Here is a 16,504-nt window from a genome sequence, read left to right as displayed (position 1 = left end):
CCCGCCCCCAAGTCCTAATAGGCCTTCAATATTTAGGATAGTACTTCCTGCATGGAATGTATATTGCATACCTGTATGAACTGCATATTGTTAATACATGGTGTGGATCTGATTAAATCCCACACTTCATTGCAAGTAAAGGACCAGTCTCCACCTAGGAAACTACAATAAATGAGACAACCCTGTCTCTATTCTGGAGTCACATTTTTTCTTATGTAGTCACTACTATCTCAGGGCCCTTATCCTTGTGTGATCCAGTCTACTTAGTAAAAATGTCATATGGTATTCCTTATCCCTTTGCTGCCCGCCTCCCCCCATTTACTTATGTGAAATTAGCAATATTAAGCTGGAGGACATAGGAGGTTCCTTTCAGCCATATATTCTATTAATTTCAGTTCTCTTTGTATGGTCTCACTAGCTTCAAATCAGTTAATTTCCCATGCTTGTTAAGCTGAAAATGATCAAGAATCTCATGTATACATGGCATAGTTCTCTTCATATATATATATGTCTGTTATTAAATCTCACATTTTTTCTTTTTCTGTGTTAGAATTTTGATGGCCTGGCAAATGTTACTGTTTTGATCTTTTATCAGGTAAAGAACAGTTTTGCCCAAATAATTTCCATGTAAGAAACTGTAACATATAAAACAACCCTCTCTTTGTAGTGTGAAGTCAGAACCCAACCCAGGATTTTGATTAATCTTCTAGAGATTAATTGGACACAACTGTCCATTCATCTATCCAACCTCACAGTTCCTTGATTCATATTCCATTCCATTTATATTATATCAGAACTGTAATGTTTAATACAAATCGATGTACAATTATACCAAATATGGTTCAAATGTGGGCTCTTCCTGTAAAGGATGAGTTTATTTTTAAATGTTATTAAGAAGCGCACAAATTGCAATTGTTACTAAGAGAATAATCTCAGCAACTGAACAGTTAGCGAGCTGTGTGTTTTCTTGAAAAGTTGTCTCCATGGTTGTCAAATCATAACTTGCCTTTAAGTAAGAATGTTTCACAGAATGATCTCAAACTCTTCAGTCAGAAAAAGACACAGAAGCCTGGCTGAGACCCATACAACTCTTATATTGGCATCAGTCTAAAGAAAGCAATGATACATTGCTTTAGAAATTATCAAGAAATGTAAAAAATGCATTTGCCCTTTTTGTTGTTGTCATAGTCATCAACGGGGTGGGACTAGGGTTAGAAAACAAAGCAGAAATAGATGTGGTCCTGTACATAGTGCTCCTTTGGCTGTCCCTTCAGACTCCGGTGCAGTGGGGGGTGGGGTAATAAAACAGGTTGGATCCCTTGCAGTAGCAGCAACATCTGCATCATTGTAATCATCAACATCTTCATCATACATGTTCACTTGAAGAGGCAGACGATGCAGAAAAGTTCTCGGGCTAAGGGAACTCCAGCTCTGGATCATTAAGCCCAGCTTTCCTCCCATAATCTAAATCATACAGAATAAGGAAGGGGGGGGGGAATCCAATATAACCGGCCTGGTAGAATGACCAAGGGTGATGGGGGAAGATGGAAGTCTTGGTACTTGCAATAAATGTCTTTAGTCTGCAGTGTAGACAGTTGTCGAGCTGCAGGAGTGAACAAACTCAAAAGAGTGATGGTTGGCTTTTTCCCCTTGTAGAAAACAACCCAGTCTTTAGCTTCTGTAAAGCTTCCATCGGCAGTGCAGTGATTGTATCCAACATGTAAGCCCAATACAAAGGGAAAAGAAAGGACATTTTATGGAACCAAAGCTTTCCCCCTTTCCCCTACCATGCCCCAGACTGCCCCACTTAAAGGAGGCAGTAGCTCTTTGCTCAGACCCATTTAAGTATCTCTTTCTATGCTTGTATTATAGCCACTTGAAGTAAAATAGCAGCCACTCATAATCTAAACTGTGCTGGCAGCAGCAAGCTCTGGCCATGGTCCACCAAAATCTCTGTTAAAATATCTGCAAAGTACCTTTCATTCATTGGTGATTGATACGAAATAGGGTATAGACAGACTATGACAAATATATTAAAGAACTAAGATCTTTCATCCGGTGCTTGAAATTTGGATAGAAACTCCTTCCTCTAATACCGAAATGCACAATGATGGCAGAAGAACCTACTTTGAGTAAATTGCATCTTCAGTCTAACTTTCTATAGAAACAAAAGATGCTCCATACCATAGGTAAATGATTTCATTAATACCTAAACCGAGAAGGTTCTATATATAACAGTTTGTTTTGACAGAAATTGTAGCACCAGTATATACTTAGAAAACATTGTTAATTCCTGTCAAGTGTGTATATATCGTGGTTAATATAAATTCAGTGAATAATTTGCATAAATATGCAATTTTGCACACTCACATGAAGGCATAGAGAATGTGTTTAAATAGGCAGTGTTAACAGGGGGTTTTGTAAAATGCCTGCACAGTATGCATAGTCTCCAAATAATATCAGTAAATATATAAAACTGGATAAACAGATTAGATAATACACTGCCTGGTCAACATGCATAATTTTTGTGTTAAGACTATTCATTTTGATAAGGACATGTATGAATCTAAAATCACTTTTTCAACATCACTTGGATACCCCTGACAATGTGCAAAATTAATTACTTATGCTATCACTTTGTATTTGTTCTCTGTGCCTTTCTGTAAATTTGCAAAGTCACAATTTAACTCTAACTAACCTCAATAAATGCATGTCAAAGCAGTACAGTACTTGTGATGGCTGGATGCATGAAATATCAGTTCTCTGACAAATACCACAGGAGGTAAAGGAATAGCACCATATACAACCAGTTATGGCTGGTATTTTACTACCTGTGGAATTTACACTTTTATGGGAACTCATAGGGTGATATCCAAGGTTAGTCAGAGTAGACCTATTGAAATCAATGGACTTGAGTCTGATTATCATTGGTAGTATATGACTAGTGATAAGTTTGCAATTGCATATAACTGTCTTCATCTATTCCCTTGGAATGTTGTCATAATCAGTGAAGAATAATGCAGCCACCTAATTCCCCATTCCCAAACGTGCAGTGCATGCTTACGTTGGGAGTGGGCAATTCTAAATGAATTTAGGATTGGTTTACATGCATATGTGTACCATTTAATTTCACTTGATTACTAAATGGCTTACAGTTGTGAACCAATTCAACTGAAAAGCTTTAAGCCGCTTCTGATGTTTATTTAAGTAGCATGAGAGCTGCTGCAGTTCAGCTGTTTCCTATGCTGCTTGAGTGGCATCAGAAGCCCTAATATGGGAGGAGTCCACAGTGTGCCATCCCACACCATCATCACTATTCCTAAAGTTGAGGTATCATAGGCATGGGAAGGAGCTATACTGCCATCTCCATCCATGTGTCCATCCTGTGGTGCAGGATTTACACTGATGCAGCTCCCATTTTATGAAGTTAATGTCAGAACGGATCCTTTGAATTTTAGGTGATCTGAAGTTACATGAAAAGTATTTCTGTTGTATTTGCTCTGTTTTGGCTTGTTGAGAAATGAAATTAATAACTTGATATTAGTCATTAGCAACATAATCCTATACACATCTACTCAGAAATAAGTCTCATTGAGGTTAATGGGACTTAGGTATACCTATGGGTATAGGATTGTAGTCTTTTTGATATAAATTAAAAAATTAAAAATTGTCCAGTAGCACCTTAGAGACTATGCACACGAAAGCTTATACCCACAACAAACTTAGTTGGTCTCTAAGGTGCTACTGGACAATTTTTTTACAGTGGTACCTCGGGTTAAGAACTTAATTCGTTCTGGAGGTCCATTCTTAACCTGAAACTAATCTTAACCTGAGCTACCACTTCAGCTAATGGGGCCTCCCGCTGCCGCCGCGCGATTTCTGTTCTCATCCTGAAACAAAGTTCTTAACCTGAGGTACTATTTCTGGGTTAGCGGAGTCTGTAAGCTGAAGCATCTGTAACCTGAAGCGTATGTAACCCGAGGTACCACTGTATTTATTTCGACTGCGTCAGACCAACATGGCTACCTACCTGAATCTAGAGTCTTTTTGATGAATACTGTATGCAGGTGTGGACTGGCCCTAGTAATTATGAATATGATATTGAGGAATGACAGCTATTCTGGATTAATAAAAAATGAATGAAATTGTTTGATCTAATGCATACATGGTTGGAAACAGTTAATGAGGATTCTTAAGCGCAAACAAAACTAAAAAAAGCAAGTTGTTTCCAGGCGGATTCTGGCTCTCTGCTCTCATTGCAGCATGGTTATTAATTGTTGGCCAGGATGTGATTTTGGAGAACATGCTATATAAATTGTGTGCACAGTTGTCAGGGCTGGCTCAGGACATTTTGCCATTAGAGGCAAAACAGAAAATCTTGACCCCTCATCCGCTGTGTGTCTGCTGCTGTATGTCTGCCCACTTGCTGGATCTGCTGCCTCTTCCAGCTTTCTGGAGCTTGTTGCCCTGAGGCGACTGCCACACCTCACCTCATGGGTGGGCTTGGCCCTGACAGTTGTATAATGCCTCTCAAGAATGGATATTATCATACTTTGCAAAATTTGATTGATTTTTCATAGATAGTTCAACCTATTTAATAAGTCTTCTTGTTGGAGCCTTCTATAAGTGAATGCATGGTTTAATAAAATCTGGAGCATGATGGTTATGAGCAAAGTAGAAAAAAAATAGTAAAATTAAGAGAAGAAGGACAAAAAAGAGTTTTTTAAAAAACTTTTCAGTATGTTATTACAAATATTAACACTGGAGGGAAAATATATATTCATCTTTGATCTTTTTGTTAGCCCCTTTGAGTATGGTTTCAGAGAAGAGAGGGAAACACATTCATTTATGTAATAGATGAAGTATAATGACTTATAACCATCAACCTACAACCTAGTACTTCTCTGTCAAATGCAAAGTATTAAATGTATAGTAGTTCTCCACAAGCACATGGTTAAAAATATAATTTGCTACCACAAGATATAGTAACGACTGCCAGCTTGGATGGCTTTAAAGGGGGGTTGAAAAAGTCATGGAGGATAATGCTCTCAGTGCTATTAACCAGGATAGTTGTGTACTGCCTCCAGTAAGGGAGGTGGTATGCCTCTGAATACCAGTTTCTGGGGAGCACCAGTGTGGAGAGTGCTCATGTCCTGCTTGTTGGTCACTATCAGAGCAGGAGATGCTTGGCTAGATAGGTCTTAGGAGCAAACATTCCAACTCCAGAAGACATGCTTTGAAGACTTTCCTGCTTTGGATGGCCTTTTGCCTTGCTTCAGCTAATTTCTATTTTAAATGCTATTGGTTGTATTATTTTCTATACTGAAATTTTATTGTTTTAAATTTATACCAATTTAATAATGTAATCTGTTTTATAAATAATATATTGGTTTGGAAAATGCGGTATAAATACCTGGTGGCAATGTTGCAGCACAGAAGCATACTTGAGACCGCTGATTTTCATGAGCTTAACAGTTCTCAGTTCTGTGTTAGATTATATTATTATTATTATTAAATTTGTATACCAATTATAGCCAATAAGACAGTACTTATTTTTAAAAGAAAGGAATGGATAGGGGTTTCATTTGCTGAAGTAGGGACACGGGTGGCGCTGTGGTCTAAACCACCAAGCCTATTGAGTTTGCATATCATAAGGTTGGCAGTTTGAATCTGCCTGGCAGGGTGAGCTCCTGTTGCTTTGTCCCAGCTCTTGCCAACATAGCAGTTCGAAAGCATACCAGTGTGAATAGATAAATAGGTACCACTGTGGTAGGAAGGTAAATGACATTTTTGTACACTCTGGCACTTGTCACAGTGTTCCATGTGCCAGAGGGGTTTAGTCATGCTGGCCACATAACCCGGAAAGCTGTCTGCGGTAAATGCTGACTCCTTCAGCCTGAAAGCGGAGATGAATGCTACACCCCATAGCCAAATTTGACTGGACTTAACCATCCAGGGGTCGTTTACCTTGTTAACTTCATTTGCTGAAAATAATGGGGCATTAGCTCCAGGATAGAAACTTTGTTTGTACTGCTGAAGCAAATGCAGATCAGGACCAGGCTGATAAGACAGTTTTTTTCTGAGGAAGTGGCCAGAATTAGTTAACTATTGGATGCTGGTGAAACAAAAAGTATATAAGAACCCTTAGCCAGAGAATATGAACTTTTCGGCAGATTTATGATTGGACTGCCTGACATTTAGATGTTGGGGGCTTATATAATATGATACACAAGCCATATATTCCAGAACAGAATTTACTTGATTTGGAAGACTTCTGAGTAAGTGGCTTAGATAGTCATAAAATCTGAGTGTTAAAAGTCATGCCATATAACTGCTGAGCCTCAGGCCTTGAGACAAGATAACTAAAGCAACCTCAGGAAATAACTGTCCAGATTTTTTGCCTTTAAAAAGGCATTTTTATAGCCTCCATAGATATCTTATTTGAATCTCTGAAATTTTGGGTTAATTTGTTTCTGTCCTACCTGTGATGGAAATGCAATTTCCCCTCATTTCTGTTCAGTATGCCCCATTATGTATGTGCATATCTTTCTGAAACACGTGTATTTAAATCAGTACTGAATATATAATTCCAAGGAGTATATTAGTCCATTGAGCAGGTGTATTTCTGATACTGAACTGCACATTATGCTCACAGTCCTAATCAGTTATAATAGTGCTCATCGTGACTGATAGTCACTCATTGTGACTGAATTCAGCCCCCCCCCCCATGAACAAGTGATTGGGTGTTGAAAGAGGTCATAGTGCCAACCATATGATCAGGTGGTAGATGGTAGCAGATGTGCTCGGACACATGCATACAAGCAATTTGTGAGTATCACATAGCTGCATGGACATATTTTTGGACTGGGGTTATGTTGAACAATTGCCATCTTGCCAACATGTTCCCCCTGGCCCATTAGTCCTCCTCTCCCTGCCCTTATTTCCCATTATTGTTTTATGCTCCTAACATTATTTTGCATTGTGTTCTTTTATCATCTTGTGATCTTTTCCAATGTAAAGTGGTTCTAAAAACTAATAATTACTACCTGTGTTTCATACAGTTCTTCAATTAATCAGGCTAAAGGCAAATGCCATTTTATTAGATTGTATTCAGATTCTTATTCATAATACTCTTTAAATGCTTCTCATAGTGCTACAATTTAGTGAGTCGTTCTCCATCTTACACTTGTGCATTTTGTTCTTTGTTCCTATGAATAACAAGTTATATTTATTGTTGTTTATCTTCATGTTTTGGTATTTTTTGTCATCCTAATAATTTTTTAAATTACTTTTTCCTTTAAAGTAATTGTAGTCCCTTTAAATGTGCAAATTTGGTGAAGGGTGCTTTGCACTCAGCTTGATATAAATCTGCAACTGAAACCGTGACTAACTCATGAAGAGCATTAATTTGATGTTGTTACATTCATTATTCTTCTAGTATTTTCTCTATAGTAAAATAAATTATTCCCCTTCCCGGAGTTGCTGATGCCAGCTCAGTTTATAGGAAAGGATCAACTGGACTATCTTTGTATAGTGAAATTTGCCACCCTTTAGTGAGGAGAATCATTTTAACTGTGCAAAGGGGTTAAACCTGGATAAAAATTCTCAGCTCCAGAAAGCAAGGTACTCTTCCCATCTCAATTCATTACTGTGCATGTTCAAGGGAGTGCAGAAAAAAGAAAGTGAACACAAGATATGCAAAATCAGTTAATGATCAACCTGCCAGTGGGTTGCAGACTAGTTACTTAACACCAGGTACACTTTGTTCATTGTACAAATTAAAAAAGGGAAAAATTGTATACCCTTTCCCCCCAACCACATGTAGAAAAGCACTTAAAAGTTCAAAGGTAAAGCTTGGCACACTCCAAATACGAAATGATTTACTTTACATGCAGCAAAATATACAAGAATTGTTATTTTCCCCTTAAACAAACTTAATTCATCATATTTGCTTGGCACAATTGCAATTCATTTTAAAAAAATAGTTGAAAAATACTGAAACTGACCTGAATTCAAGTATTACGGTTTCTTCAACAGAAACATCATCAATGCAATAAAACATCACACAGAATATATCGAAACGTAACTCCTTCTCACTTGTGTGGTTTTTTTTGTTTTCTTTAATTCCCTTGTTTTGTTTTTCTATACAGTTTTAATGCCAACACAATTCACAAATTGTATTCAAAATTAATATTATTGCATTGTTTTTGCATATCTTGTGGAACAGAAAATGCAAAGAGTTACTGATTCCCCTTTCAAAAGCAGAGACAGTGGTATATTTTTACACTCACATGACCCCAGATACAGCTCTCCTGCAGTTATACCAGGAAGTGGAGAACTGTATGAACTTACAAACTTTCAGGCATGCATTCACTCTCTCATTCAGTCCTGTTCACTCATTCACACACCCGCAAATATACCTACCACTATAAAGAATCCAAATCGATCACTCATATGTGCAAGACTATATCAAGTGCATTGCCTACTATCTTTAAATTATAAAACAACAACAAAAAGGAGTTTTCCATTACTTCAAATAAAATTACAAATTCTGGTGTACATAATGGTTGGCAAAACTCTTCTAATATCATTATTAGTTTCTACCCAAATTTCAATGGAGGGAAACAAAAAAAAATTAAATAGTACAACATAATCAAATCAAACCAATTTTAAACATTTGCAAAGGTGAGAAAGAAAATAAAAAGTTAGGTGATTACAAAACTTTGTAAACACTCCGTTCACCCCCTCCCTCAAAAAATAAAATACCATAAAATAAAGTATTCAAAAATAAAAATTAGAACATGCTTTCAATAAAATATCAAACAGCAAAAACAAGGAGAGATCTACATTAGCCCATCACCACATCTCTTTGAAATGGGCGGGTTGCCTGAACTCCGGTTTGACAGAGCTGGCTTCCTGCTCCTTGAGCAGTTGGCACAGCTAGCTGTCTGAGCTCTGATTGGTTGGCAGAGTAGACTGCCTGAGCTCTGATTGACTGGCAGAGAAGTCTGCCTAGGAGTCTCTGCATTTCCATTAATAAGCATCTGCAATATTGCCATCTACATCTCCTGTACCATTGCCACTTCTGCTTCCTCCTCCAACTCCTCTTCCTCAGCAAAGTGTGGGGATCTGTTGCTGAAGTCTTCTATTCCACTTGTAGATCAAAAGGGCCTTGGCTTTATGGAGATGGTGAGGCTCATACAGAATATGTGCAAAATGATTCTTTTTTGTACAAGCAAAGTTGAAAGACACCCGTTTGATGCAGTGTCCTTTTGGCTAGGGCCATTCACAGGAAGCTGAGGTTTTCCATCACATTCAGGAAGCAGCTGTTGTTCCTTGTGCAGGGACTGAGAAAAGGAGGGATCTGACTCTCCTCCTTTTACTTGTCGTCATTCTTCCTTCATGGACACATGCTGGGGTTGTATATTCACTCCTGAAAAGCTCTTTTACACCACCCAACTCTGCAATTCTTCCTGACGGAAATGAATGAAGAACGCTGTTCTGGTTACTCCAGGTCACGAGAACAGTGAGGCACTTCTGAAACAAACCCATTAGGAACATTGAAACAAATTAAAAAACCAGCATCACTTTCAGCCTTGGCAGCTACAGGCTGCTGATATAAATCCTGCTGTCCTTAGGCTCCTCTTGACTTTTTCTACAATCTGGGTTCTGGGCTGTTTCCTCTTTCTCTCCCATACAGTCCTGCCCTGGGTCCCTGCAGTTAACAAAAGGCAAGAGGTTGCCATTGGGGCTTGGCTTGCTGTTACCATTGAGAATGTTGTCAGCAGCATTCTCCATTTCTTCTATCGTCAAGTCACAAGCATCAGCCAGCTCTTGGGTTGTGACCTCAATGAACTTTGGATCTTGAGCAAACTGCACCAGGCCTTCCGAAATCAAGACCTTTAAAGAGCCAGGAGATCAAACACAAGAAAGAAAAGCAGAAATCAATTTTAATATAATAACAAGATCCAAAGCAATTCTGTGGAAATAACAGACAGTAATAATTTGATGGGTAAACCTGGCTTTATAGGACGATGGCTTGGGCTCTATCTTTCCTTCTATGAATGGAGCAGTTAATGTAATAAGGCTTTCCCATTATCCCCTTCCTCTTCAGTCTGCAGCACCCCTGAAAATCTGATTGTAGGGATTGGGAATGGTATTGAATATGATGTTGTGGGGTTGCTGAATTGACAAAAATATTCCCCCCCCCAACATAAACTGAACAGCAATTTAGGATCAAAGGCTGCAATCCTAACCCACTTACTTGGGAGTAAGTCCCATTGAATTCATTTGGGCTTACTTTTGAGGAGACATGGTTAGGATTGCACTTTGAGCCAATTTTGTTTTATTCACTTGCTAGTATAGATAAATAAAGTGAAATACTCACAGTATTTAGAAAAAAAAAAATTGGGTTTCTCTTGCTTCAAACCTACACTACTGGCCATTTCTGCCAGAGATGCTACATGCTAACATATCTCCTGACAGCTTCCTGCCTACAGTACAAATGCAGTTTAGTTCATTTAATAACTGTTTTTTATTAAACTACACTTCTGTATATTTGTGCTAGCAGATAAAGCTTTTGCTTTATAGAACATTCTGGTTATAGGAATAGAATAGCAATCTTGATCAAGAGGGCAGGCTATAATAGTGGGGATATTAACGGCCTTGGACAATTACGTAAACATTTTAATAAACCCCTGCCCTCAGGCCCAACCTCCCTGTTTCTATTTGACAAACTTTATATCCTACATAAGGAATTATTTTCCTTTCATACATTTACTGTTAATTACTTTTGTAAAAGAATTCACAGGGATCTCAAAAACTGCATGACTGGGATAAAAACTGGCGGTCTTGTTCAGATTAATGGTCTATCTAAGAATTGTAAGACTTTTGGATTCATCTAAAGGAAAAGTAAGCTTAACCTCCTATATTTGTGTCCATGAAATATATTGTATTGCATAGAATACATGTAACTTTGGGGCCTGATCTCCATAAGTGTCATGATTGTGACATCAGTTACCAATACCACATCAACTTACCGCTTCAACAAGGCTGTTAGCGCTGCCTTGAAATTGTCTGCCACACTCTCTGGTCTGACTAGGAACTGTGAGGGAGACCGGCCTGGCTTTTCGAGTGCTGCTAGAGCTGGGGCTATCAGAATACAAGGAGCTGCAATGTATTGATGGGAAGCTATTATTGAGTTTCTCATTGGATTCCTCTCCTTCAAGCCGCAAGGTTTTAATAGGCTGCTGTAACCAATCTTGTATACAGGGTGTGGCAGGGGGTGTGGCACATGACCGAGATGATCTTAGGGGTGAATGGCTTCTTTGAAGAAGAGGACTCAGGCCTGCAACTGCTAGTGCCTATAGATAGAGAGAAAGGAGAACATTGTACATGATGATGGCTGCAAGTTGAATCATAATATGAGAAAAGAAACTGTACAAGCTGACTTAGAAAAAGGGTTTCTTAAGGTAAATAGAGGAGTATATGGTAGAGTTGTATGAAATTATGCATATGGTAGAAATGGACAGGGAGAAAAACCCTTCTCCCTTTCTCATAATACTGTAACCTGGGGTCATCCAATGAAGCTGAATGTAGGGGGATTCAAGAGAGACAAAAGAAAATACTTCTTTACTCTGCATATACAGTTGTACCTTGGTTTTCGAACAGCATAGTTCTCGAACGTTTTGGCTCCCAAACGCCACAAACCTAGAAGTGACTGTTCGGGTTTGCAAACTATTTTGGAAGCCAAACGTCCGACAGGGCTTCTAGTTGGCTGCAGGAGCTTCCTGCAGCCAGTCAGAAGCTGCACTTTGGTTTCTGAATGTTTTGGATTATATACAGTACAATGCAACAATTGAACTGAAAGATCACCAAGGCAACAGTAATTGCTAAACTCTTGTTTTTCAGGAAGGTACAGGTGGCATATAAGACGTAATTGATAAATCAGCATTTCTGGCCATTGCTGTCTGTCCCCAATCCAGAAACAGCTGAGTTCAGAAGCATACCTAGTGAGAGTGTGATCCCATAGTTAGATGTTCACTGATGAATGCTTACCTGATGATGTACCACATGCAAGGGCACTGCTGTCTTCTGTGGGACTTCCGTACCCTGATTTTTCTGTCTCTTAAGACACTCCAGATGAAAGGATGCTCTTCGACCTGCAAAGCCAGTTGCACAGAAGTGTGATAATATTTTAAGCTGCTTTCATAACACAATTAGGGGTGGAACTTCATGTAACATTTTATGATGCAAACATAGGTTCTTATTTGTATATTTGCCTTGTATCACTAATAAAGGGGTAGGGTATTTGCAGAGGAGAACAGGCAGGTAGAGGCAGATGCACAATATTTTCCTGCACACCACTGATCTCTTGCAACTCTTTTTGTTTTTAGCACCTGTCAGGGAACTGCCATCAGTGCCGGAGGGAGAGAGCAAAATCCAGAGGGATTCCAGAGAGCGTCCCGGGAGTGGGAGAGGCAGCCCATCTTCTGGGGAAGAGAATCAGCGTAGCACCAGTGGAGAAGGGGGGCAGATGGGGGAAGCGGCGAGGCGGTCCCATGACTCCTTGCCGGGGACCAGCGGGGAGAGTAGAGGTCCTCCGCTGCCTACGCCCTCCTTGCGCAGAAGGCTTTCGCGCAGAGAGAGTAGGAGGAGACTAGGCGTCAAAGAGCTTCTTTGCTGGAAGAAGTTTAAGAAACGCCCACTGACGGATTCTGCCAGCGATTGAGACAGCCACGGGTGAGTGGCTGTCCGGACAGAAAAGGTTCACTCAGGCAACCCAGCCAGGTGTTTGCACCGGCTTACGCACGAGCAACCCCTAGAACCGTTACAGCACCCTTTTACCCTAGTTAGAATCCGAGACTGGAAATAAGCCTGATTGGAAAGAAAAAGGGGGTGGATTTGCAGGAGAAAATCAGCAAATACAGAAAAGGTTAAGCATTTTCAATTGGTTCCTTCCTGCTGCCACATTCAGATACAGGTTGGAGACCGATCACATCTCTTTTATATGAGATGTGATTTTTGGCCTGCATCGCACTGAGATGGCAAACCTGTGTCTGGACTGTACTATCAAAATGCAGGTGGAGGCTGACATAATGTTTGGATGGGGAATCACTGAAGAAAGAAAACATGCTGTCTGATAGAAGGGTTCCAATCTATCTTTCTCCCTAGCGTGCCTAGTTTTACATATGTCAGAATTTTTAAAGGGTATTTTGGGGGGTAGTGAAATATTCTGTCATTGGACTATGTACCTGTTGTATAAGTAGTACAGTTGAGAAAGGTTTACAACCCCATTTGCTATTTGAGAGAATTAGAACTATTCTGCTTTGAAAAAGTTAAAACAGGCAGCCTAACAATTCCCACAGCTGCGGAATATTTTTTTGTAGGTGCCAATGTTTTTCAAATTGGCTGAACCCCAGTACTCCCAACACGCCCATGTAGTAAAAATGCTTGCGGTTACAAATTCTGAAGAGAGATCGTTTCATGTTTGTCATATGAAGCTGGAATTATTACTTAGTGATGAGGAATGCAGGAACCCACTCTTTGGAGAGTATCTAATGTTGTTTTCAGGTGGAGTTAACTGTCTGTGTTCATCATCTTTACATGAGAGCCTGTAATGGAAAAGGACAAGTTAGCTTCAAATGAGGACATGGCTCCTATTTGAGGTATGAGTTAGTACAGATTGGAAATATATTGTCCCATCCTGCAACACGTGGGATGATTTGTGCTATTAGGACTGGAAGCTAGGATAAGAGTCTAGGGTCAAACTGTGCTATGGTTGGATGGAGAAAAATGGCAGTGTAAGTATACTCTTAGCCTCACTCCCTTGCTTGAAATACATGGGAACTCTGGGATTTTTGCTTTATGAGTTTGGAGTTGCAGGACGCCCCCCTCCCACAAACCTAACAACCCCTACTTGGCTGCAATAGCAAAATACTCACATTTCAGTTGGTACCAGCTTTGGTTCACCACAGTACTCAATTTCTTCATTCAGTTGCTCGTCATATTTCTCTTCCTCTTGACAAGTCTCCTCCTCACAAACAATAGCCACCTGACTGTCTCTGGAACAGGATCTAATGAATATAAGAGAAATAGAAATAGTGAAGGCAATGTAGAAACACATATTCTTTTTGCATTATTTTATAACACATCCATTCAAATAAAACACACAAAACATAAATTATGAGAAAAGTGTGATGCAGTCCTTACGTATAGCCCTTAACTTTGTCAGAATTAACATGGAAATTTTGAGATGGGTGAGGGTGGGGACAAAAAGCATGTACTTTAGGCTTCATGTTCTTCATGCTTGTCCATACTTCTGAAATAGAACTTTTGCGTCACTTCCCAAAATCACGCTAAAGTGATAACTTTTTAAACCACAACTTAGGAACTTAGGAAGTGGTATATAAATAAATATATTAAATAAATAAACTCCAAGATACAACACTGCAATCTTAACTGTAGAAGCTTGGAGAAACAGACCTGAGATACAAACTGATTGATCAAGCAAATGTTTATGTAGCTTATTCAGGGCTTATATGACACTTTCCCCTGTTGATGCTATACTGAGATATAACTGCTGAAGAACTTGCCTATAAAGCAAAGGTAAACTGTAATTGGTGTCCACAACCTATATTGATTACTTAAGCCGTTTCCTATTACTGTTACTTTACATTTATCAGTTATTAATATTTGGTGGAAAAATAAAATCTTTCTACGTCAATGTGAAATAACAGCATTATTTTGAACTCATCACCACTGAATCAGACTGGACTAATCATTTCATACTTAAAAATGCATTGAAAGAGCAGAAAAAAAAGACTTGGGGGGACCAGATTATATGGTATGCTGGAGATTCATGATAGGTCTCCCAGTTTTAAAAGAACAAGACCTTAAATGAAGTCACAGGAGACCACAAATTGTTCAGAGCAGTAGTGGGGCAGGGGGCATTTGTAATATTCCTACACTGTTTTGAATTCCCCTCAAACCTACTATTTGCCTTTTGTGGTGTAAAGGATAAGTCACTATTTGTCTCCACAAGGCAAATTACAGCTCTCTCTCTCTGGGTGTTATTCTAGCAAACAGCACAGGTGAAAGGTCAAACATTTATTCCAGCTCTAGTGCCACTCTGAATAGATGAGGAGTTCCCCACAACTACTATTCAATATTTTTTAAAAAGGAATTTAATTTGAATTTGCCTGCCTGTGAAATTGGCGAATCACAGACAGGCTTTGGGAAGCATCACTTGAGCAGCAGAGCCAACTGGAGACTGCCTGCAGTCTCCACTTAGGTTTGCTTCCCAGGGTTAAAAAGGGGACACATCCTCATCCAGCACAGCATTCTGCTGACTGCCACCAGGTGGGCTGATTGAACTGATAATCACCCAATGCCCAGGCCAAAGTCCACTTAGATCTGTAATCAATAAAGTTGTGGCTTGTTTTGATCCAAGAACGTAGTCCTGTGTATGGTATTTCTTTCATGTTCATAAGGCACCAGGCAGCAGATTCACTGTGCTTGAACATACAAGCACATTTCTGTAATTTTTCAAAGAAAGTTGGAAGATCAGTCAGGGCTCTCCCACATAGTTTGTAGTTTGACCTGAGCACGCAGAATTAGTTACAAAATGACGTATAAGTGCTCTGCATAACTCATTCAAATTAATTTATTGTAAGTCTATGCCCTACATTACAACAAATTACGGTAATCATTTATTTGTTCAGTGATGTGATCTCTTGCTCTCTCACTAGGTCTGTCAGTACTGAAAATAAATAGTTTATATTTAATATCAGTCTATAAAGTAACTTATATCCCAAGTATGTTAAGAGCAGGAAGAGAAAGACCTACCGCCCCAGTGTTTCATAGTAATGTGTCCTAGTTCTTCAGGGAAGTATAGGAAGGAAAAGAAGATCAAATCAGGAATATAGATGGAAAGGAAAAATAAATAAAATATATTTGGATTTCTTTTGGATTTGCAGGAAAAAGTAGAAAAATAGAACAATACTAGTTCTTGCAAAAGCATTTGTCTTGCAAAAGAAACTTGACTGCTCTAGACTTAGTTACATTTATGTAAATGGATGTAAACTCATCTGAAAATCAAAGAATGAGTTATATTATGAATGATAACTACCATTTCTTAAATGCTAAAATTAACCAAGGACTTTATTGCTAAACACTGAGATTTTTAAAAATATGAGTTTGAAACACATTGCATTTGCCAAAATGTTGCCCAGTGTAGTATGACAGGGCTATGTTAGCAACAGGGCTATGTTAGCAAGCTCACTTTCCATCAATTCAAAGCAGAGGTGTCAAATCATCTTTACAGCAGATGCTTAGTTGTTGTACTAATACTTTTCTACTAGACAATAATGTTCATTTCATCTCTATTTGAGAAACACAAACTCTCTCAAGTCTTGTTCCCTATGGTTATTATTTCATTCCCCAGATCATATATTAGGCTGGGACCTGTGTGGCTCTTTACATATATGGATGGCCTACAACTGTG

General features: G+C 39.0%; 1 protein-coding gene and 1 long non-coding RNA gene across 55 annotated transcripts in view; one reads left to right on the top strand and one right to left on the bottom strand.

Moving 5' to 3' along the window:
• The window catches only part of LOC310659268, a 139,048-nt gene that overhangs the window by 8,931 nt on the left and 113,613 nt on the right, over window positions 1–16,504 (top strand). For 7 of the 12 annotated variants that reach the window (XR_014502688.1, XR_014502689.1, XR_014502691.1 and 4 more), the window contains exon 3: window positions 551–595. The exons of the other annotated variants lie outside the window; for them this stretch is intronic. This is a non-coding gene — a long non-coding RNA (uncharacterized lncRNA). The remainder of the gene's footprint in view (window positions 1–550; window positions 596–16,504) is intronic. 12 annotated transcript variants of the gene reach the window in all.
• Window positions 4,730–16,504, bottom strand: part of CACNA1C (calcium voltage-gated channel subunit alpha1 C) — a gene marked incomplete at its 5' end in the record, with an annotated part of 496,619 nt that continues 484,844 nt past the window's right edge. For 32 of the 43 annotated variants that reach the window (XM_083401690.1, XM_083401679.1, XM_083401668.1 and 29 more), the window contains 6 exons: window positions 4,730–9,900; window positions 11,040–11,363; window positions 12,058–12,161; window positions 13,516–13,613; window positions 13,944–14,075; window positions 15,847–15,879. In XM_083401690.1, coding sequence (XP_083257816.1) covers window positions 9,604–9,900; window positions 11,040–11,363; window positions 12,058–12,161; window positions 13,516–13,613; window positions 13,944–14,075; window positions 15,847–15,879 — 988 coding nt within the window. In that variant the 3' untranslated portion in view covers window positions 4,730–9,603. Of the gene's footprint in view, window positions 9,901–11,039; window positions 11,364–12,057; window positions 12,399–12,838; window positions 13,614–13,943; window positions 14,076–15,846; window positions 15,880–16,504 lie in introns of those variants that run through there. The other 11 variants (XM_083401705.1, XM_083401704.1, XM_083401673.1 and 8 more) reach the window with 3 other exon arrangements.

The sequence above is a fragment of the Podarcis tiliguerta genome (genome assembly GCF_965153285.1).
Source record: "Podarcis tiliguerta genome assembly, chromosome: 10".
Lineage (NCBI taxonomy): Eukaryota > Metazoa > Chordata > Lepidosauria > Squamata > Lacertidae > Podarcis > Podarcis tiliguerta.
The sequence above is the reverse complement of the archived record's forward strand: the minus strand, read 5'-3'. Positions and strand labels throughout refer to the sequence as shown.